At 40.2% G+C, this 24,384-nt stretch overlaps 2 protein-coding genes across 2 annotated transcripts in view; both read right to left on the bottom strand.

Moving 5' to 3' along the window:
- The window catches only part of cog5 (component of oligomeric golgi complex 5), a 34,253-nt gene extending 27,088 nt beyond the window's left edge, over positions 1-7,165 (bottom strand). The window contains exons 1-2 of the mRNA XM_079580915.1: positions 7,082-7,165; positions 5,531-5,670 (exon numbers count right to left, since the gene is read on the bottom strand). Of these exons, the coding sequence (XP_079437041.1) occupies positions 5,531-5,670; positions 7,082-7,127 (186 nt within the window). The 5' untranslated portion in view covers positions 7,128-7,165. The remainder of the gene's footprint in view (positions 1-5,530; positions 5,671-7,081) is intronic.
- A 4,409-nt stretch (positions 7,166-11,574) lies between these two features.
- Positions 11,575-23,489, bottom strand: LOC306981577 (alpha-mannosidase 2-like; the record flags this gene model as incomplete). Its single annotated transcript, XM_079581185.1, has 10 exons — positions 11,575-11,730; positions 12,829-13,131; positions 17,621-17,733; positions 17,805-17,955; positions 19,214-19,347; positions 19,425-19,539; positions 20,418-20,543; positions 21,545-21,760; positions 21,950-22,118; positions 23,392-23,489. 10 exons carry the CDS (start codon positions 23,487-23,489, stop codon positions 11,575-11,577), a joined length of 1,581 nt encoding a protein of 526 aa, XP_079437311.1.
- Positions 23,490-24,384: the final 895 nt, after the last annotated feature.

Genomic DNA, 24,384 nt, shown 5'->3' with positions numbered 1-24,384 from the left:
TGGTTGGTTACTCGGCTCGGAGGCGTCTCCAGGAGGTGGGGGCGTTCCTAGGAGGACTCAGGCAAACCTATCCCTAAAATGGCCGCCATCAGAGTTTTTACAGATTACTCAAAAATACGTGAATGTGCCAAGACAACACTTCAGGCATGTTTTTAATGAGGGAATGACAGAATAACATGATGGAAAGCTTGAAAAAGTCCATAGTCCATAATAAAGTCCATAATACCCCTTTAAAGTGGGCGGCTCGGTGGCACAGCGGTTAGAGCCTCAGATTCACAGCTCGAAGGTCCCGGGTTCGATTCCCACCAGGACGGGGCCTTTCTGTTTGGAGCATGTTCTCCCCGTGTCTACCACTAAAAACATGTACAATAGGTGAATCCTCCAGCAGGTGATTCTGACCCTCAGCCTGGCTCCACATCATGGAGGCGGGTCTCCGAGTGCGGACAGTATTTTCCTTAAATATTAGTATTTATTAAGAACATTTTGCTCAAAAATGTGTTTAATTTAGAACATTTTACTTAAATCAAGCAACATTTAAGTAAAATATCCACAATTTTTCACTAAATAAGAATGTTTTCCTTAAATGATTCCATTTTCTGAGGACATTTTGCTTAATTCTAGCTGTTTATTTGCTTAAATTTAGTGTTTCTTTCTTGTTTTATGGATAAGAAAAATATTCTAGAAATAAGACTTCTTAGCAAGAAAATGTTTTATCCTTAAAACAAGACAAAACGTCTTATTTTAAGATGTTTTTCCTTGTTTTGAGTAGGGCACTTTTTGCAGTGTATAAAGGTCTGTCGAAGTTCATGAATCAGCTGCATTTTCTCCAGTTGGGCTTTACCCGAATCTAAAAGCTTCGCGACTGTAGACCAACAGTGTAACGCCGCATTTGAAAGCTAAGACCTACAAAAGCGATTGTAACTTTTTATCACGTTGTCTTTTCTTCTTGTCATGTTTATGTCCGTTTTTCCTCGCTTTGGCATCGAGTTTTCATCTCGTTTTTGTCACTTTTCTGTTGTGTTTTCGCCACTTTTCCATCACATTTCTGTTTCGCTTTTGTCGCTATTTTGATTTTCTCAGCTTTTAGATTTGGGTAAAGCTCGGTTAAGGGGTAAGGAGTTCAGGAGAAACCGGTGGCCCTTCTGTGCTCTTCTCGAATGGACATACGGCCAGTCTGCCCCCGCCTCCTGCTCCACTGTAGTAAATGTGACCTAGTTGTAGACCTAGTTGAGGACCTAGTTGAGGACCTAGTTGTAGACCTAGTTGAGGACCTAGTTGAGGACCTAGTTAAAGACCTAGTTGAGGACCTAGTTGTAGACCTAGTTAAAGACCTAGTTGAGGACCTAGTTGTAGACCTAGTTAAAGACCTAGTTGAGGACCTAGTTGAGGACCTAGTTGAGGACCTAGTTGTAGACCTAGTTAAAGACCTAGTTGAGGACCTAGTTGAGGACCTAGTTGAGGACCTAGTTGAGGACCTAGTTGAGGACCTAGTTGAGGACCTAGTTGAGGACCTAGTTGAGGACCTAGTTGTAGACCTAGTTAAAGACCTAGTTAAAGACCTAGTTGAGGACCTAGTTGAGGACCTAGTTGAGGACCTAGTTGAGGACCTAGTTGTAGACCTAGTTAAAGACCTAGTTGAGGACCTAGTTGAGGACCTAGTTGAGGACCTAGTTGTAGACCTAGTTAAAGACCTAGTTGAGGACCTAGTTGTAGACCTAGTTGTAGACCTAGTTAAAGACCTAGTTGAGGACCTAGTTGTAGACCTAGTTGTAGACCTAGTTGTAGACCTAGTTGAGGACCTAGTTGAGGACCTAGTTGTAGACCTAGTTAAAGACCTAGTTGAGGACCTAGTTAAAGACCTAGTTGAGGACCTAGTTGTAGACCTAGTTAAAGACCTAGTTGAGGACCTAGTTGTAGACCTAGTTAAAGACCTAGTTGAGGACCTAGTTGTAGACCTAGTTGAGGACCTAGTTGTAGACCTAGTTGTAGACCTAGTTAAAGACCTAGTTGAGGACCTAGTTGTAGACCTAGTTGTAGACCTAGTTAAAGACCTAGTTGAGGACCTAGTTGAGGACCTAGTTGAGGACCTAGTTGTAGACCTAGTTAAAGACCTAGTTGAGGACCTAGTTGAGGACCTAGTTGAGGACCTAGTTGTAGACCTAGTTGAGGACCTAGTTAAAGACCTAGTTGAGGACCTAGTTGTAGACCTAGTTGTAGACCTAGTTAAAGACCTAGTTGAGGACCTAGTTGTAGACCTAGTTGTAGACCTAGTTGTAGACCTAGTTGAGGACCTAGTTGAGGACCTAGTTGTAGACCTAGTTAAAGACCTAGTTGAGGACCTAGTTAAAGACCTAGTTGAGGACCTAGTTGTAGACCTAGTTAAAGACCTAGTTGAGGACCTAGTTGTAGACCTAGTTAAAGACCTAGTTGAGGACCTAGTTGAGGACCTAGTTAAAGACCTAGTTGAGGACCTAGTTAAAGACCTAGTTGAGGACCTAGTTAAAGACCTAGTTGAGGACCTAGTTGTAGACCTAGTTGTAGACCTAGTTGTAGACCTAGTTGAGGACCTAGTTGTAGACCTAGTTAAAGACCTAGTTGAGGACCTAGTTGAGGACCTAGTTAAAGACCTAGTTGAGGACCTAGTTAAAGACCTAGTTGAGGACCTAGTTGTAGACCTAGTTGAGGACCTAGTTGAGGACCTAGTTGAGGACCTAGTTGAGGACCTAGTTAAAGACCTAGTTGAGGACCTAGTTAAAGACCTAGTTGAGGACCTAGTTGAGGACCTAGTTGAGGACCTAGTTGAGGACCTAGTTAAAGACCTAGTTGAGGACCTAGTTAAAGACCTAGTTGAGGACCTAGTTAAAGACCTAGTTAAAGACCTAGTTGAGGACCTAGTTAAAGACCTAGTTAAAGACCTAGTTAAAGACCTAGTTGAGGACCTAGTTAAAGACCTAGTTGAGGACCTAGTTAAAGACCTAGTTGAGGACCTAGTTAAAGACCTAGTTAAAGACCTAGTTAAAGACCTAGTTGAGGACCTAGTTGTAGACCTAGTTGAGGACCTAGTTGAGGACCTAGTTGAGGACCTAGTTAAAGACCTAGTTGAGGACCTAGTTAAAGACCTAGTTGAGGACCTAGTTAAAGACCTAGTTAAAGACCTAGTTGAGGACCTAGTTAAAGACCTAGTTAAAGACCTAGTTGAGGACCTAGTTGTAGACCTAGTTGAGGACCTAGTTGAGGACCTAGTTGAGGACCTAGTTAAAGACCTAGTTGAGGACCTAGTTGAGGACCTAGTTGAGGACCTAGTTGAGGACCTAGTTGTAGACCTAGTTGAGGACCTAGTTGTAGACCTAGTTGTAGACCTAGTTAAAGACCTAGTTGAGGACCTAGTTGAGGACCTAGTTGAGGACCTAGTTGAGGACCTAGTTGTAGACCTAGTTGAGGACCTAGTTGTAGACCTAGTTGTAGACCTAGTTGAGGACCTAGTTGTAGACCTAGTTGAGGACCTAGTTGAGGACCTAGTTGAGGACCTAGTTGTAGACCTAGTTGAGGACCTAGTTGTAGACCTAGTTGTAGACCTAGTTGAGGACCTAGTTGTAGACCTAGTTGAGGACCTAGTTGAGGACCTAGTTGAGGACCTAGTTGTAGACCTAGTTGAGGACCTAGTTGAGGACCTAGTTGTAGACCTAGTTGTAGACCTAGTTGAGGACCTAGTTGAGGACCTAGTTGTAGACCTAGTTGAGGACCTAGTTGAGGACCTAGTTGTAGACCTAGTTGTAGACCTAGTTGAGGACCTAGTTGAGGACCTAGTTGTAGACCTAGTTGTAGACCTAGTTGTAGACCTAGTTGAGGACCTAGTTGTAGACCTAGTTGAGGACCTAGTTGTAGACCTAGTTGAGGACCTAGTTGAGGACCTAGTTGAGGACCTAGTTGTAGACCTAGTTGAGGACCTAGTTGAGGACCTAGTTGTAGACCTAGTTGTAGACCTAGTTGAGGACCTAGTTGAGGACCTAGTTGTAGACCTAGTTGTAGACCTAGTTGTAGACCTAGTTGTAGACCTAGTTGAGGACCTAGTTGTAGACCTAGTTGTAGACCTAGTTGAGGACCTAGTTGTAGACCTAGTTGTAGACCTAGTTGAGGACCTAGTTGAGGACCTAGTTGTAGACCTAGTTGAGGACCTAGTTGTAGACCTAGTTGTAGACCTAGTTGAGGACCTAGTTGAGGACCTAGTTGTAGACCTAGTTGAGGACCTAGTTGTAGACCTAGTTGTAGACCTAGTTGTAGACCTAGTTGAGGACCTAGTTAAAGACCTAGTTGAGGACCTAGTTAAAGACCTAGTTGAGGACCTAGTTGAGGACCTAGTTGAGGACCTAGTTGAGGACCTAGTTGTGGACCTAGTTGAGGACCTAGTTAAAGACCTAGTTGAGGACCTAGTTGAGGACCTAGTTGAGGACCTAGTTGTAGACCTAGTTGTAGACCTAGTTGTAGACCTAGTTGTGGACCTAGTTGAGGACCTAGTTGAGGACCTAGTTGTAGACCTAGTTGTGGACCTAGTTGAGGACCTAGTTGAGGACCTAGTTGAGGACCTAGTTGAGGACCTAGTTGAGGACCTAGTTGAGGACCTAGTTGTAGACCTAGTTGAGGACCTAGTTGTAGACCTAGTTGTGGACCTAGTTGAGGACCTAGTTGTAGACCTAGTTGTAGACCTAGTTGAGGACCTAGTTGTAGACCTAGTTGAGGACCTAGTTGAGGACCTAGTTGAGGACCTAGTTGAGGACCTAGTTGAGGACCTAGTTGAGGACCTAGTTGAGGACCTAGTTGAGGACCTAGTTGAGGACCTAGTTGAGGACCTAGTTGAGGACCTAGTTGTAGACCTAGTTGAGGACCTAGTTGAGGACCTAGTTGAGGACCTAGTTGAGGACCTAGTTGAGGACCTAGTTGAGGACCTAGTTGAGGACCTAGTTGTAGACCTAGTTAAAGACCTAGTTGAGGACCTAGTTGAGGACCTAGTTGTAGACCTAGTTGTAGACCTAGTTGTAGACCTAGTTGTAGACCTAGTTGAGGACCTAGTTGTAGACCTAGTTGTAGACCTAGTTGAGGACCTAGTTGTAGACCTAGTTGAGGACCTAGTTGAGGACCTAGTTGAGGACCTAGTTGAGGACCTAGTTGAGGACCTAGTTGAGGACCTAGTTGAGGACCTAGTTGAGGACCTAGTTGAGGACCTAGTTGAGGACCTAGTTGTAGACCTAGTTAAAGACCTAGTTGAGGACCTAGTTGAGGACCTAGTTGTAGACCTAGTTGTAGACCTAGTTGAGGACCTAGTTGTAGACCTAGTTGTAGACCTAGTTGAGGACCTAGTTGTAGACCTAGTTGTAGACCTAGTTGTAGACCTAGTTGAGGACCTAGTTAAAGACCTAGTTAAAGACCTGGTTGAGGACCTAGTTGAGGACCTAGTTAAAGACCTAGTTAAAGACCTGGTTAAAGACCTAGTTGTGACAGAATTGAAATAAGAAGCTGTTTCTCTCAGCAGGACCTGTGTGTGCAGCTCCTTGTCCAGCTGGCTGATGCCCTGGGCGAGTCGGGCGAGCTGCTCACTGATGACCGCGTGGTGAATGGACTGAGCCGTGTAGGCCTTCACATCAAACGCCTCCGCCACGAAGTCCACGTACCATTCTGCAACCAGAGAGCGGGATGTTTCCTTTCAGCCAGACCACACACACCCTCCATCTATGCTTTATTTGGGTTTTTAACAAGCGGCGAGCCATAAACATCAACATGATACAAATAAAGGCCTGATGATTTTGTCTCACAGCTTGTAATTAACACAAGTTCAACATCTCAGAAGATTAGATTATTGTTAAAGGGATTATATTGTAGCTCAAAGTGTCTCCTTTCATCGGCTAATGAATCCAAACACCTGCAAAGGCTCCCTGAGACTTTAAGACAGTTGTGCAGAAAACCATCACTGAAAAAAGCCTCAAAAGGTCAGAGCGAAAGACGTTTGATTTTCTTACTTCCTCCCAACAGCATAATGCTGTACATTATGCTGTACATAATGTACAGCATTATGTACATAATGCTGTACATAATGTACAGCATTATGTACATAATGCTGTACATAAACTCCTTTTCGAGTTTATGTACAGCATTATGTATATAGGCAAGTATATATGTCATGTTAAAATGTCGCAAAAGCTGCATATGTTAATGTAAAAAATGGTGTAAAAAAATGTATATATTGCCTGAAGTAAAGCTCTGACCCACAGCCTGGACTAGGGCTGTGCAATTAATCGAAATTCGATTACGATTTCGATTACAACAGTAAACGATTACAAAATTAGCATAATCGCAAAAAATCAATTATGTTATTTTTATTTTTTTTCAAAAACTTTTTATTTATTTTTTAATTTTCCACATTTTTTTCTAATTTTTAATTTTGGGATTTTTGTCACTTTTTTGATGGATTTTTGTCTTTTTTTGCTGTATTTTTTATCATTTTTTGCTGTATTTTTGTCACTTTTTTGCTGGATTTTTTATAAATTTTTTGCTGGATTTGTGTCATTTTTTTGATGGATTTTTTATCATTTTTTTGTCATTTTTTTGATGTTTTTTTGTCTTTTTTTGCTGGATTTTTGTCACTTTTTTGCTTTGGATTTTTTTAAAGGCAACAAATAATCGCTTGAATAATCGTGATTTCAATTATGACAAAAATAATCGTGATTATTACTTTTTCAATAATCGAGCAGCCCTAACCTGGACTCCCATCGGCCCTGGGTCTACAGCCTGTCCGTCCATGGGAGTGGATCTCTCCTCCTGTGGTTCCCCCCGAGGTTTCTCCGTTTTCCCCCTGGATTTTTGAGGTTTTTTAATGGGCTAAACAAACCCATTGATTGACTGACTGCTTCAAATGAAGGTCTTTGATCCAGAATACTTGTTAAATTCAAACCAAACCCAGGCGTAGCTTTAGTCCGAGCTCATTCATAAGTAACAGATATTATAGTGCAGTAATATCAGAAACAACATGAACACAGATCACAAGGGGGGCTCAGAGCGGCCCGGAGAGCGCGTGGGAGCGGAGCTTTACCCTCTTTCAGAAGCGCCTCGGTGGCAGCGGACCGCGGCTCCTCCATGTTTACCTCCACTTCCGGGTGACGCAGCGCTCGCTTCTTCTTCTGCGTTCCTGGCGGCTTCACTGCGCATGCGCACCACCGCCGCCCTCCAGATAAATAGTGTCTGGTGATTGTAATGTATGATTGAAGGGTGTTTATTTCATGTTTTACAGTTGAATCGTTGGGATTATTTTGTGTTGTTTAGAATGTGTTGACGTGTAGCTTAGTTTACATGTACTAATATTTGGGTTATTTCATGAAATTAAAATGTATGTTTTACTCCTTTCATTGTAAGTGAGTAAGTAATCTTTATTTATATAACGCTTTGCACAGACTGAGGTCACAAAGTGCTTTACAGTGGACAGCAACTAAAACAGACAGTAAAAAGAAACATGCATTCAGAGAGGCAGCTCTATTTGCTCTCGAAAGCCTTTTTAACCTCTTAACTCCCGCCTGAATCGAGAGGATCTTTTTCCTCACGGCAGATTTTTTTTGGTCATTTTTCGGTCAATTTTTTATCACATTTTTGTCAATTTTTTGGTCAAATTTTTGTCATTTTTTCGTAAATTTTATGTCAAATTTTTGTCATTTTTTCGTCAATTTTTTGTCACATTTTTGTCATTTTTTCGTCAATTTTTTGTCACATTTTGATCATTTTTTTGTCACATTTTTGTCATTTTCTCGTCAATTTTTTCGTCAATTTCTTGTGACATTTTTGTGATGTTTTTGCCACTTTTTCATCAATTTTTCGTCACTTTTTTGTTCACCTGTTACATGTATAGTTTACATGTTCTATTATTTGGGTTATTTTATGAAATGAAAACTGTATGTTTTACTCCTTTCATTGTATTTTGTTGGACAGAGCCTTCATTAGATCATTTGTTCAATAAGGGACAGAGACAATATTTATGAACAACATAACATGTTTATTGTGGTAACGGCCATTGCTGTGATCAGTAAAGAAAAGGAGAGAAATCATAGGGTTAATAATGTTAGTTTATAGATGCAATAACAAAGTAAAACATAACATTTGTACCGTCAGGGTCTTCCCTGTTTCAGCAGCAAAACAAAAGATCAACACTGGCGTCAATAATGTGTGAAAATCAAATGTTGTAATTCTGGGCTAATAATGTTAATGATAATGATAAGGCCACACCCCCTTTGCTTTGCCCAGTCCCGTCAGACCTTGGAAGCTCAGCAGGAAGGGCCTGGTCGGTACTTGGATGGGAGACCGTTTGGTAACACCAGGAAGCCTGGAGAATGTAGTGAATGAGTGAGTGGTTGGTGGTGGTCGGAGGGGCCGATGGCGCAGACTGGTTGCCTCGCTTCCGTCAGTCGACCCCAGGGCAGCTGTGGCTACAATAGTAGCTTACCACCACCGAGTATGGAGTGAATGAATAATGCAATGTAAAGCCTCTTTGAGTGTCCAGAAAAGCGCTATATAAAACCAATGCATTATTATTATTATTATAATAATAATAGAGGTTTGCATTACCATTGCTGTCAAAGCACAAACAACTCTCCCACCATCTCATTTCCCCATAATCTCCCTCACAGACAGCCGGACATAACGACCACAAACAAACCCTGATTCCAACACGATTTATTCAGCTTAAAGACGTCGTAATAAAACATAAACAGCAGAGACAGAACGATCACCTCCACCAGAGAAACCCCGAAGTGCGTCTGTAACAGTGGCTCCGACTTCTTCACATTCACTCGCGTTAAAAACAAAAATCACTTCAGCAGAACAATCACACACGTGTTTTCAGTGTCTTCAACAGCGGCTTTTCCTCTTCGACCCCGAACTAGACCAGGGAGACGTGGACGTTTACGGGGACCAGGGCATTAACGACGCTGATTTTGTAAAGGTCGATTGTTATATTAGTGAGTAATGAGGCTTATTTTCTGAGTTACAACATAGTGGCTTATTTCCATTTCCTTGGTGTTAGCAGACTGGATTTTTGTGACTTTTTTGCTGATTTTTTGTCATTTTTTTACTGGATTTTTGTCATTTTTTTGCTGAATTTCTGTCATTTTTTGCTGAATTTTTGTCACTTTATTTAACTAGATTTTTGTCACTTTTTTTGCTGGATTTTTGTCATTTTTTTGCTGGATTTTTGTCATTTTTTTTACTGGATTTTTGTCACTTTTTTGCTGAATTTTTGTCACTTTTTTGCTGGATTTTGGTCTTTTTTTTAACTGGATTTTTGAGATCTTCCCACAGTGGCTCAATGACACTGATGTCAGGAGACTGAGATGGAACTAACGGGACCTTTAACTTTATTGTATGATGAAAAGTGCACCACAAATACTGTGAAATATGTTTCGCTGATGTGGCTCCAGCAGAATAAAGTTAAAGATAAACCCTCAAATCCACCTTTTTCTGCTGATAAACGGTATAAATGAGTGTCCAATAGTGTTGTCTACACATCCTGGTCATAATTTTGGCACTGAAGTGCAAACCGTCAGTGAGTCGCCATCTGCAGGCGACATGTATTTACTACATCTGAATTTTGAATTTGGCTCCACCATTAGCGCAGGCGGTGAAGCCTGACGTCAGTGGCTCTGCCGCTCTGGGCTATAAAAGCGGCCCAGTCCTTTTTAAATGTCAATACAAATAACAAATGTATTAGAGAGCTCATAATAAGAGATTCCATAAGAAAGCCAGCATCTGTATTTGTATGGGACAATTTGTTTAATGATATTGAATGGAACTCTGTGTGGCTTTTACCTAAAAAGTTCTTTGTTACCAATAAGATTTGTGAAGTTTGTATCAAGATTTTGCACAGATGCTTTCCTGTTAACAGTGTAATATCCAAATATCGTTTAAATGCTGACCCTCATTTTGTCATAGTATTGAAGAATCGATTAGCCATCTTTTCTGGGAATGTTCTTACACACAAGTATTTTGGAAAGACATCGATCTGTTTGTGAACCATAGATTTACAACTCAACCTTAAAGATATTTTGTTTGGTATTTATCAAAAAAACCTACCCCCAAATAAACCTTTTAGTATGAATTTAATATTAGTAATGGCAAAGTATCATATCCATAGCTGTAAGTACCTTAACCAAAAACCCAAAACTTGTTGTATTTGAATCACTAATGTCCTCTTATGTGACCTCCTTGAATTATTGCACAAATGCCAAAGTTCTATGTAACGAATTTGCACTGTAAAACTATTTATTTTTATATTTTTATGTATTTTTGTTTACACTGGAAACTGAAGCCTTGCACACCTGAGCCTCGAGCCTTGTTTGTGTTAATTTGTATATTTTTTCAATAAAAAAAAAAAAAGCGGCCCAGTCTCGCACACGCCCCCGCAGCGAGTTGGAGAAGGAATAGCGAGAGCGATGGGCGCCGGCTGCTCTGCTTTATGCCCACGACACTAGAGGCCGCCATTGCTGTAGTAGCTCCATATTACCACTAGGCCCCCATTGAAAAGCATTGGAGTTTAGACGCCTTAAAAACAACTTTAATGCCTTGTTTCAATTGTTTCAACACTAGACTCGGCTGATCTTCCTCCTAAGATAGCGCTGAGTCACAATTTATGAAACCAGGCTGGTTTTCGTAAGAAGAATGTTTGAAATCTGGTACTTAATGAGGCTCGGACTGTTAGCATTGGAGCAGCGCGAGCTACACGTCACGCAAGGGCGGAGTCTACGGTGAAGATCCCGCCCTTATGCCCTTTTTAGGAACATGCTTCGTCAGAGCTGGGGAGGAGGAGTCTGTAAATCCTCCATGAGTGAGGTCATTATGGTAAACGGGGAGGAGTGAGGAGGAGACGTCCATTATTTTTTACAGTCTATGAGCGAGAGTAGCCTGGCTAACACCATATTTAGTCTGGGGACACCAATTCATTTCCTCATAGGAGAGGTGTGGTTTACGATCGTCTATCATGCGTCAGAAGCCTCAAGCCTGTCAATCACAGACCCAGGCCCCTCCCACCCCTTAGTCCTCCAGGCAACGCCCCTTTTCTGTTGAGTTTTTCAAATCTGCGGCTCTGGAAAGGGGGGGTTAGTAACTCTTTAGGTCGACTAGTGCTGCGGTCGTTAATGCCCGAGTGGGGACTTCCTCCATAACGATTATTAAACTCAATCCCCTCCACATTTCTTCACACATCAAAAATGTACAATATCAGGAAGCTGTGGAGCCGTCAAAATGTCCGCCTTAAAAACAATCATAAAAAGAAGATGCTCATTATTCACATTATAAAAGTCTATGGGAAAAAACTGATTTCACATTCAAATCCAGAAGTGCCCGCCCACCCCTGAGCGCTGCTGATCCCTGATTGGTCCTCCCTGAGCGCTCCTGTCCCCTGATTGGTCCTCCCTGAGCGCTCCTGTTCCCTGATTGGTCCTCCCTGAGCGCTCCTGATCCCTGATTGGTCCTCCCTGAGCGCTCCTGTTCCCTGATTGGTCCTCCCTGAGCGCTCCTGTTCCCTGATTGGCCGCTCAGCCCAGCTCAGCCCAGCTCCGCCCGGAAAGCCCTGATTTCCATGGGAGGGATTTTCTCCTGTTTCCGGGCGGACTCCGGCGCGTCGTCCAGTCGCAGCAGGGTGAGTCCGGAGGGGCGGAGCCGGCGCAGCTTCAGCCCCGCCCACAGCCCGGAGAGGTCCACCTAAAACGTGTACAACAGGAGAATGTTTCAAACCGTGAGTGAGGTGTCATTTTTTTTACTGGATTTTTGTCATTTTTTTTGCTGGATTTTTGTCTTTTTTTGCTGGATTTTTGTCACATTTTTCTCATTTTTTTGCTGATTTTTGTGACTTTTTTGCTGGATTTTTGTGACTTTTTTGCTGGATTTTTGTCACATTTTTGTCATTTTTTTGCTGATTTTTGTCAATTTTTTGCTGGATTTTTGTGACTTTTTTTGCTGGATTTTTGTCACTTTTTTGCTGTTTTTTTGTCAATTTTTTGCTGTTTTTTTGTCATTTTTTTGCTACATTTTTGTCGTTTTTTTACAGGATGTTTAACATTTTTTACCAGATTTTTGTCTTTTTTTTTGCTGGATTTTTGTGACTTTTTTCTTGGATTATTGTAACTTTTTGTCACATTTTTGGTGGATTTTTGTCTTTTTTTTGTGGATTTTTGTCACTTTTTTTGCTGGATTTTTGTCTTTTTTTTGGCTGGATTTTTGTGACTTTTTTGCTGGATTTTTGTCTTTTTTTGCTGGATTTTTGTCACTTTTTTGATGGATTTTTGTCTCTTTTTTGATGGATTTTTGTGACTTTTTTTGCTGGATTTTTGTCTTTTTTTGATGGATTTTTGTCTTTTTTTTTATGGATTTTTGTCATTTTTGCTGTTTTTTTGTCATTTTTTTTGCTACATTTTTGTCGTTTTTTTACAGGATGTTTAACATTTTTTACAGGATTTTTTTCTTTTTTTTACTAGATTTTTGTCTTTTTTTTGCTGAATTTCTGTCACTTTTTTGCTGGATTTTTGTCTTTTTTTTGCTGGATTTTTGTCATTTTTTTGCTGGATTTTTGTAATTTTTTTGCTGAATTTCTGTCATTTTTTTGCTGGATTTTTGTCTTTTTTTTTGCTGGATTTTTGTGACTTTTTTCTTGGATTATTGTAACTTTTTGTCACTTTTTTTGCAGATTTTTTGTCTTTTTTGGCTGGATTTTTGTCTTTTTTTTTGCTGGATTTTTGCCTTATTTTTTGCTGGATTTCGTTCTTTTCAGGTGAGTGAGCGTGAGCAGGCGCGTGCACGTACCTCCTCGTGCGCGCTCCACGTGCACTGTGGCGGTGGCTGGGGGGCGGAGCCGCAGTCGAAGCCCTTCCTGTGCAGCAGCAGCGCCGCCTCGTGTGACGGACGCCCCGCCCCCTCCTCGCTCTCCAGCGTCCGCAGCGTGAGCAGGTGCAGGTCGCACGGGAGGGAGGAGCCCAGCGCCGCGAAGGGGCGGAGCTTCGGCGCGGCGGGGTCGGGCGTCGCCATGGTGATGGGGGGGTGAGCCAAGGACAGCGAGCTCAGGTGAGAGAGCAGCGACAGGTGAGAGCCCCAGGGCCCGCCCCCTTCCTGAAGGAGACAAACGTAAACTTAACCTGTTACCACCCACCAAAACCACATTTATTTCCCTTATGTGTTTTTGTCACTTTTTTGCTGGATTTTTGCCATTTTTTTTGCTGGATTTTTGTCATTTTTTGATGGAAGCCCGTTTCCGCCATGTTAAAAAAATAAAGGAAGTCAAAATTTCGAGATTTAAACTCGTAATTTGGAGTTTTTCAGATCCGTGATCATAGACGTGGGTACGGCGGGACAGCGGAACCACTGGTGCAGATGTAAACAAACAGTCATGGAGGATTAGCTTTATCGTGTTGTGAACCGGAGCTACAGAAACTCTGGGACTTTTGCAAAGACACACAGGAGTGTTTATTTTACCTCAACACCCGGGATTAAAAGCAGTGACAAGAAAACTTATTAAAAATGTCTGTATCCACGACAGGAATGTGTTCAGGCCTTGATGATGCAGGGCATTCCCAAAGCTAATGCTACGATTGTAGCATCATGAACTTCCATGAACTTCGGATGATCATGATCATGTGAAAATGGGAAATATGCCTGAATAAAGTCAATAAAACCACCGTCTACATAAAGCATCCCTTTAACACCGTCTACATAAAGCATCCCTTTAACACCGTCTACATAAAGCATCACTTTAACACCGTCTACATAAAGGATCCCTTTAACACCGTCTACATAAAGCATCCCTTTAACACCGTCTACATAAAGCATCCCTTTAACACCGTCTACATAAACCATCCCTTTAACACGTCTACATAAAGCATCCCTTTAACACCGTCTACATAAAGCATCACTTTAACACGTCTACATAAAGCATCACTTTAACACGTCTACATAAAGCATCCCTTTAACACCGTCTACATAAAGCATCCCTTTAACACCGTCTACATAAAGCATCCCTTTAACACCGTCTACATAAAACATCCCTTTAACACCGTCTACATAAAGGATCCCTTTAACACCGTCTACATAAACCATCCCTTTAACACCGTCTACATAAAGCATCCCTTTAACACCGTCTACATAAAGCATCCCTTTAACACTGTCTACATAAAGCATCCCTTTAACACCGTCTACATAAAGCATCCCTTTAACACCGTCTACATAAAGCATCCCTTTAACACTGTCTACATAAAGCATCCCTTTAACACCGTCTACATAAAGCATCCCTTTAACACCGTCTACATAAAGCATCCCTTTAACACCGTCTACATAAAGCATCCCTTTAACACTGTCTACATAAAGCATCCCTTTAACACCGTCTACATAAAGCATCCCTTTAACACCGTCTACATAAACCATCCCTTTAACACCGTCTACATAAACCATCCCTTTAACACCGTCTACATAAAGCATCCCTTTAACACCGTCTACATAAAGCATCCCTTTAACACTGTCTACATAAAGCATCCCTTTAACACCGTCTACATAAAGCATCCCTTTAACACCGTCTACATAAAGCATCCCTTTAACACCGTCTACATAAAGCATCCCTTTAACACCGTCTACATAAACCATCCCTTTAACACCGTCTACATAAAGCATCCCTTTAACACCGTCTACATAAAGCATCCCTTTAACACCGTCTACATAAAGCATCCCTTTAACACCGTCTACATAAAGCATCCCTTTAACACCGTCTACATAAAGCATCCCTTTAACACCGTCTACATAAAGCATCCCTTTAACACCGTCTACATAAAGCATCCCTTTAACACCGTCTACATAAAGCATCCCTTTAACACCGTCTACATAAAACATCCCTTTAACACCGTCTACATAAAGCATCCCTTTAACACCGTCTACATAAAGCATCCCTTTAACACCGTCTACATGAAGCATCCCTTTAACACCGTCTACATAAAGCATCCCTTTAACACCGTCTACATAAAGCATCCCTTTAACACCGTCTACATAAACCATCCCTTTAACACCGTCTACATAAAACATCCCTTTAACACCGTCTACATAAAGCATCACTTTAACACCGTCTACATAAAGCATCACTTTAACACCGTCTACATAAACCATCCCTTTAACACCGTCTACATAAAGCATCACTTTAACACCGTCTACATGAAGCATCCCTTTAACACCGTCTACATAAAGCATCCCTTTAACACCGTCTACATAAAGCATCCCTTTAACACCGTCTACATAAAGCATCCCTTTAACACCATCTACATAAAGCATCCCTTTAACACCGTCTACATAAACCATCCCTTTAACACCGTCTACATAAAGCATCCCTTTAACACCGTCTACATAAAGCATCCCTTTAACACCATCTACATAAAGCATCCCTTTAACACCATCTACATAAAGCATCCCTTTAACACCGTCTACATAAAGCATCCCTTTAACACCGTCTACATAAAGCATCCCTTTAACACTGTCTACATAAAGCATCCCTTTAACAACGATCACACACTGAGCCGGGCTGGTTTATTACTCACACTTCATGTAAAATTGGCCGTAGCCGATTGCTTAGCACCCGGAGCTAACTAGCCTCTTAGCAGCTCTAGCATCAGCTCCAATAATGGATCTTGTGGAATTCAGTATTTTACACTAAACACGTCAATAAAGCCGTAACCACATAATGCAGCCTTGAAGATTATCAAACACTGGGTCGGGATTGACGCCTTAGTGGTTAATTGCAGACTTTGTTTTATCCATAGGACATGGCAGGGGCAAAGAGGCACGAGTTTGCCCCAAACTAGCAGTTGTTTTTCAGGCATGATACGATTCCAAGACACGGCTCTGCCAGATCAAGCTCCACAGTTCAGACGCATCAGACAGGAAAGAGAACGGCAACAACATCCGGATTTTCAAAGTAAAATAGGGCTGACGTCTATGATTACGGATCTTAAAAACTCGTAATTACGAGTTTAAATCTAAAAATTAATTTTGAGATTTAAACTTGAAATTACGAGATTTAAACTCGAAATTTTGTGTTTTAAACACGAAATTATGACTTTAAATCTCGTAATTTCGACTTCCCGTTGGGCTTTTATTTTTTAACATGGCGGAAACGGGCTTCCATATTTTTTTGCTGGATTTTTGTGACTTTTTTGCGGATTTTTGTGACTTTTTTGCGGATTTTTGTGACTTTTTTGCTGGATTTTTGTCTTTTTTGGAGTAGAAAATCTCAAAAAAATGGACAAATGTAAATTGTACATTTTGTACATTTTAAAATTTAAAAATTTTGACAGATGTAAATTGACAAAAATTGTCATTTTTGTCAATTTACATCCTCATTTTCTTCTCGTTTTTTGTCGCCATTTTGAAGAAGCTTTTAGATTTGGAGAACAGGAGAAAACATGTTCAGGTGGGAGTTAAGAGGTTAAATTCAATCCAATTCTTGACGGGAAGGAGGATTTTTTACTAATTTTCTCTACTTTATTCCAAAACTTAACAAGATCCAAAATCCCACGAGCAAATCTGACTAATAACTGACATGTACCTCCAGTAGAAGGTGATATAGACTCTCTGTCCTCTTGTTTAGTGTTAGTCAGGTGTTGTAGTCGGGTTTAGAGTGAGTTACAGGAGGGTTTCTGGTCTGTACCTCCAGTAGAAGGTGATATAGACTCTCTGTCCTCTTGTTTAGTGTCAGTCAGATGTTGTAGTCGGGTTTAGAGTGAGCTACAGGAGGGTTTCTGGTCTGTACCTCCAGTAGAAGGTGATATAGACTCTCTGTCCTCTTGTTCAGTGTCAGTCAGGTGTTGTAGTCGGGTTTAGAGTGAGCTACAGGAGGGTTTCTGGTCTGTACCTCCAGTAGAAGGTGATATAGACTCTCTGTCCTCTTGTTTAGTGTTAGTCAGGTGTTGTAGTCGGGTTTAGAGTGAGCTACAGGAGGGTTTCTGGTCTGTACCTCCAGTAGAAGGTGATATAGACTCTCTGTCCTCTTGTTTAGTGTTAGTCAGGTGTTGTAGTCGGGTTTAGAGTGAGCTACAGGAGGGTTTCTGGTCTGTACCTCCAGTAGAAGGTGATATAGACTCTCTGTCCTCTTGTTTAGTGTTAGTCAGGTGTTGTAGTCGGGTTTAGAGTGAGTTACAGGAGGGTTTCTGGTCTGTACCTCCAGTAGAAGGTGATATAGACTCTCTGTCCTCTTGTTTAGTGTCAGTCAGGTGTTGTAGTCGGGTTTAGAGTGAGCTACAGGAGGGTTTCTGGTCTGTACCTCCAGTAGAAGGTGATATAGACTCTCTGTCCTCTTGTTTAGTGTTAGTCAGGTGTTGTAGTCGGGTTTAGAGTGAGCTACAGGAGGGTTTCTGGTCTGTACCTCCAGTAGAAGGTGATATAGACTCTCTGTCCTCTTGTTTAGTGTTAGTCAGGTGTTGTAGTCGGGTTTAGAGTGAGTTACAGGAGGGTTTCTGGTCTGTACCTCCAGTAGAAGGTGATATAGACTCTCTGTCCTCTTGTTTAGTGTTAGTCAGGTGTTGTAGTCGGGTTTAGAGTGAGTTACAGGAGGGTTTCTGGTCTGTACCTCCAGTAGAAGGTGATATAGACTCTCTGTCCTCTTGTTGTCGGTCACTCCTTGTCCCAGGCCGCGATTGTCGTCCTGCTGCAGCCGACGGTCCAGCACCAGCTCCAGATGTCCTGCAGAAAAGGACCACGGTTCAGAAACGAGAACCTGTGCGTCTGCAGACCCAGTGCGTTCTGATGCGTACCGGGCTTCAGCGCCGCCACGGCCTGGCTCTGGGCCGACAGCAGCGTGAGCCGCGTCCCGGGACGGGCCTGGTCCTGGATGAAGGCGGCGGAGGTCATGGGGTAGAAGTTCGCCTGGAGAGGGATCTTACTCAGAGTCCGTCTCTGCAGCATCTGGACAGACAAACGGGGATGTTGTTTACAATGATGGAAATGTGACAAAAAAGTGAGGAAAAATTGATGAAAAAGTGGCAAAAATGTCACCAAAATGTCACAAGAAATTGACCAAAAAATGACCAAAAAATGACAACAAAAAAAAGAAAAAAAAATGACAAAAATGTGACAAAAAAATGACAAAAATGTGACAAAAAAATGACAAAAATGTGACAAAAAATGACAAAAAAATGACAAAAATGTGACAAAAAAATGACAAAAATGTGACAAAAAATGACAAAAATGTGACCAAAAAAATTACAAAAAAATAACCAAAATTTGATAAAAATATGACAAAAAAATGACAAAAATGTGACAAAAATTTGATAAAAAAATGACAAAAAATGTGACAAAAAATGACAAAATGTGACAAAAAAATGACAAAAATATGACAAATATGTGACAAAAAATTACAAAAAAATGACAAAAAATAACAAAAAAATGACCAAAAAATGACAAAAATGTGACAAAAATTTGATTAAAAAATGACAAAAAATGACAAAAATGTGACAAAAAAATGACAAAAAATGACAAAAATGTGACCAAAAAAATTACAAAAAAATGACAGAAATTTGACAAAAAATGTGATTAAAAAATGACAAAAAATGACAAAAATGTGACAAAAAAATGACAAAAAATGACAAAAATGTGACCAAAAAAATTACAAAAAAATGACAGAAATTTGACAAAAACTGTGATTAAAAAATGACAAAAAAGTGACAAAAATGTGACAAAAAAATGACAAAATATGACAAAAATGTGACAAAAATGTGACAAAAAATGTGACAAAAAAGTGACAAAAAAATGACAAAAAAATGACTAAAAAATGACAAAAAAGTTACAAAAATGAGTTGAATACCCAACAAAAAAAGAAAAAAAATCTGATGACGTGAGGAAAAAGATCTTCTCGGTTCAGGCGGGAGTTAAGAGGTTAACTGGATAATGTAAATTTGCACATCTTTTTTTTCATCTTTTACGCCATGTTTCTTTCAGATATTACAAGTAAATGAATTAACATCAATCGCCAAATGACCGAGCGGCCGATTCATGGACGAACCTTGATCACATTATTCATTTAAACGCCTTTAACTCAAAACCTGAGCAAATCTGTGTAACTAATAAGTCACAAAATAAAACCATCCTAAAGAATTGGAAAAAAAAGTAAAAAAAACACAAAACAATTGACAAATAAAGTCGTTTTCCGTCTCCCGGGTCTGACCTGGAAGCCGTTGATGTCGGTGGAGAAGCGGTTGCCGTTGGCGACGTCGGTGACGAGCCGCATCACGAGCTCCCGGTTGAACTCCGACCGGATGTCCACCGTGTTCTGGATCTGCAGCGACCGGCCCTCGTGCCCTGGAGCAACACACGTTTAACAGTAAAGTTTAACAGTGAAAGCCCTGGATCCGGTGTCTTCAAAACAAGAGCCTGACCTTTAATGTGAAAGAGCCGGACCCTGTGAGTGACGTGTGGGAAACAGGAAGTGATGTCAGAGAAAACCGGGCCCACGGAAACCCTCACCACCGGCGGCGCCGACCAAGTGTACGGCTGCGGGGAGACAGTCAACCAATCAGAGCTCTCCGATCAACGACGATGTCATAGAAGTTAAAACATTTACAAAATATTGACGAGAAAATGACAGAAAAGGCACAAAAGAAACAATAATTTGACAATGAATTGACAAAAATAATACAAAAAATGCTTTATTCAGTTAAAAATAAATACATAAATAGAAAAAGAAAAGACAAAAGGAACAAAAAGTAGGCGGAAAAACAGAGGAAAAAATAAGGACAAATTTACAAAAGAAAAAAGAACAGAAAGGAATAAGAAGTAAATCCACCAACAAAAAAAGTGACAAAATAAAAGTAAAAAAGAGATAAATGACGATAGAATAAAAAAATAAATAAATAAATAAATAAATAAATAAAAATAAATAAAAATAGAATAAGTAAAATAAATGAAATAAATAAAATAAATAAAATAAATAAAATAAATAAAATAAATAAAAATACAATAAATAAAATAAATAAATAAATAAAATAAATAAAATAAATAAAATAAATAAAATAAATAAAATAAATAAAATAAATAAAATAAAATAAAATAAATAAAATAAATAAAATAAATAAAATAAATAAATAAAATAAAATAAATAAAATAAATATAAATAAAATAAATAAAATAAATAAAATAAATAATAATTAAAAATAATTAAAAATAATTAAAAATAAATAAATAAATAAATGAATAAATAAATAAATAAATAAATAAAATAAAAATAAAATATATATATATATTAATAATAATAAAAAATAAATAAAATAATAATAATAGTTACAGAAAAAAAACATTTTAGAAAATTGGGGAAATTTAATTTAAAAACATAAATATAATAAAAAACAAAGATAGTCAGAGGTGACGCTCACCTGCTCGCCCTCGTCTCCCGGTAGGAACAGATAAGCTCCGCTCTTGTCGCGGCGGTCGTTCCTCGTGCCGTACCACAGGAACTGCACCTGCACCTGTCGCACCTGCCCGGAGTGGAGGCGGAGCTTCTGCGCAGGTGAGGAGGAGACACAGGTGAAAACACACTTGTGCAGAAAGAAGAAAGGAGCAGCGTTTGGACAGTGTCGCTAACGTTAGCATTAGCCGAGCCGCTTCCATTTGTTTTGGCCTGTTTTCCCTGATTATTCCTATTTAACTACAATATAATAACGATTTTTTTTGTTCCAGTTCGCTTTAAACCTGACCTACATGAGTCCGGAGTGGGCGTGGCCTCACCTACATGAGTCCGGAGAGGGCGTGGCCTCACCTACATGACTCCGGAGAGGGCGTGGCCTCACCTACATGACTCCGGAGGGGGCGTGGCCTCACCTGCATGAGTCCGGAGAGGGCGTGGCCTCACCTACATGACTCCGGAGGGGGCGTGGCCTCACCTACATGAGTCCGGAGAGGGCGTGGCCTCACCTACATGAGTCCGGAGAGGGCGTGGCCTCACCTGCATGAGTCTGGAGGGGGCGTGGCCTCACCTACATGAGTCTGGAGGGGGCGTGGCCTCACCTACATGACTCCGGAGGGGGCGTGGCCTCACCTGCATGAGTCCGGAGAGGGCGTGGCCTCACCTACATGAGTCCGGAGGGGGCGTGGCCTCACCTGCATGAGTCTGGAGAGGGCGTGGCCTCACCTGCATGAGTCTGGAGGGGGCGTGGCCTCACCTGCATTAGTCCGGAGAGGGCGTGGCCTCACCTACATGAGTCCGGAGGGGGCGTGGCCTCACCTGCATGAGTCCGGAGGGGGCGTGGCCTCACCTTCATGAGTCCGTAGAGGGCGTGGCCTCACCTGCATGAGTCTGAAAGGGGCGTGGCCTCACCTGTATGAGTCCGGAGGGGGCGTGGCCTCACCTACATGAGTCCGGAGGGGGCGTGGCCTCACCTGCATGAGTCTGAAAGGGGCGTGGCCTCACCTGTATGAGTCCAGAGGGGGCGTGGCCTCACCTGTATGAGTCCGGAGGGGGCGTGGCCTCACCTGCATGAGTCCGGAGGGGGCGTGGCCTCACCTGCATGAGTCCGGAGGGGGCGTCGCCGGACACCTCCAGGTGCTCGTTGCTAATCTTCAGTTGCTCCTGCGTCTGGACCGGGCTCACGGAGAAACCTTCGGCTCGGACGTCCGGCGCCGAGACGCGGTACTCGGAGCGAGGGGCGGAGCCTGAAGAGGATCTGGTCACATGGTAAAGCGAGAGGGAGAGCGGCGGCACGTCCACGATGAACGACAGCTGCAGAAGAGGAGAAAAAAAAGGGAGAAAGAGGGAAAAAAACACAAATAAATATGAACAAACAGTAGAAAATCAGGAAAAATGTAATAAAACTGAATAATAAGATCAAACCTGACACCAAGGCAAAATGTAGAGAACACTGAGTGAAAGCAGCGCCCCCTGGAGGCCACAGCGGGGGGCTGGCGTTACCTGGAAGGTGGTGGTGGAGGCGCGCGTTGGCTCCTCCCACACTACGGAGATCTGGGCCGCGATTGGTCGACCGCTCTCCGCCTCCACGACCACGGCGTCCGGCGTATCCACGGTGACGGTGACGACGGTGGTGCGGCGCTGCTCGAGCGAGTTGTACACAACCACCAGCCTGGGAAACCACAGGGTTCATCCTATTGTGCATGTTTTACACAAACACCAGCCTGCACCTGAGTGTAGTTGTGTGTCTGTGCAGTAGGGGGCGCTGTACCTGGGTCACATTTTTGTCACTTTTTTGTAATTTTTTTGTCACATTTTTATCTTTTTTTTTGTCATTTTTTTGTCATATTTGTAACAAATTTTTTTGTCATTTTTTTGTCATTTTTTTGTCACATTTTTGTCACATTTTTGTCTTTTTTTGGTCTTTTTTTGTCATATTTGTATAAATTTTTTGTCATTTTTTGTCATTTTTTTTGTCATATTTGTATCAAATTGTTGTCATTTTTTTGTCATATTTTTATCAAATTTTTGTCACTTTTTGTCATTTTTTGTCACATTTTTGTCATTTTTTGTCACATTTTTGTCATTTTTTTGTCACATTTTTGTCATATTTTTGTCATTTTTTTGTCATTTTTTTGTCATTTTTTTGTCATTTTTTTGTCATATTTGTATCAAATTTTTGTCACATTTTTTGTCATTTTTTTGGTCATTTTTTTGTCATATTTGTATCAAATGTTTGTCATTTTTTGTCATTTTTTTGTCACATTTTTGTCATTTTTGTCATATTTTTATCAAATTTTTGTCACATTTTTGTCATTTTTTTGTCATTTTTTTGTCATTTTGTTTGTCATTTTTTTATCATTTTGTTTGTCATTTTTTTGTCATATTTGTATCAAATTTTTGTCATTTTTTGTCATTTTTTTGTCACATTTTTGTCACATTTTTGTCACATTTTTGTCATTTTTTTGTCATATTTTTTATCAAATTTTTGTCACATTTTTGTCATTTTTTTGTCATTTTTTTGTCATTTTGTTTGTCATTTTTTTATCATTTTGTTTGTCATTTTTTTGTCATATTTGTATCAAATTTTTGTCATTTTTTTGTCATTTTTGTCACATTTTTGTCACATTTTTGTCATTTTTTTGTCATATTTTTATCAAATTTTTGTCACATTTTTATCAAATTTTGACAAAAAAATGACAAAAATGTGACAAAAATGTGACAAAAATTTGATAAAAATGTGACAAAAAATGATAAAAATGTGGCAAAAAAAAGATGGAAAAAATGACCAAAAAATGACAAAAAGTGACAAAGATTTGATAAAAATGTGACAAAAAAATGATTAAAAAATGACAAAAAAAATGACAAAAATTTGAGAAAAAAATGACAAAAATGTGATAAAAATGTGGTGTAGTTGTGTGTCAGTACAGTAGGGGGCTCTGTACCTGGGCTCTGGGCCGAGTTTGATGGTGGTTTTCTGCGGCAGAGCGTCCTGAGCCGAGAGGAACTCGTCCTGAAGAAACATTAAAGAAACTGAAATCATTCTTTAACCTCTTAACTCCCGCCTGAACCAAGAGCATTTTCTCCAGTTCAGCTTTACCCAAATCCTGTAGGGCAGTGTAACGCCTCATTTGAAAGATAAGATCTACAAAACTCATCTAAATGGATCTTTTTCCGCACGTCATCAGATTTTTTTCCATAATTTTTGGGGAGGGTTTCAACTTTTTAGTATTTTTTTTTTTTTTCAAATAGTAAATTTTTTGTCACATGTTCATTTTTTCATCATTTTTTCATCATTTTTTGTCTCTTTTTTTATTTTTTTTACTTTTTTTTTGTCTTTTTTTGTCCCTTTTTTGTGACATTTTTGTCAATTTTTTGTCCGTTTTTTTGTCATTTTTTGTCCCTTTTTTGTGACATTTTTGCCACTTTTTCATTATTTTTTCGTCATTTTTTTGGTCCATTTTTTGTCACATTTTTGTCATTTTTTTTGTCAATTTTTGTGACATTTTTGCCACTTTTTCTTCATTTTTTTGTCAATTTTTTGTCAATTTTTTGTCAATTTTATGTCATTTTATTTATTTTTTTCTTCAAATTTGTCCATTTTTTTGGTCCATTCTTTGTCATATTTTTGTCATTTTTTCATCAATTTTTGTCACTTTTCTGTCATTTTTTTTTGCTCAATTTTTTGTTACATTTTTGTCAGTTTTTTTTTTTTGTTTGTCAGTTTTTTTGTCAATGTTTTCTCACTTTTTTACCACATTTCCATCATTGTTTTCGTCTCAGTTTTGTTGCTATTTTCTCACCTTTTTTCCAGAAGCTTTTGGATTGGGGTAAAGCCAAACTGGAGAAAATGTGCTCGGTTCAGGTGGGAGTTAAGGGGTTAAGGTCAAACTAATTTTTCCTATTTTTCTGTCAGTAATCTACAGCCGGAGTTTAAA

The sequence above is a fragment of the Gobius niger genome (assembly GCF_951799975.1).
Source record: "Gobius niger genome assembly, chromosome: 22".
NCBI classification, from domain to species: domain Eukaryota; kingdom Metazoa; phylum Chordata; class Actinopteri; order Gobiiformes; family Gobiidae; genus Gobius; species Gobius niger.
This window is presented reverse-complemented; position numbering and strand designations above follow the sequence as displayed.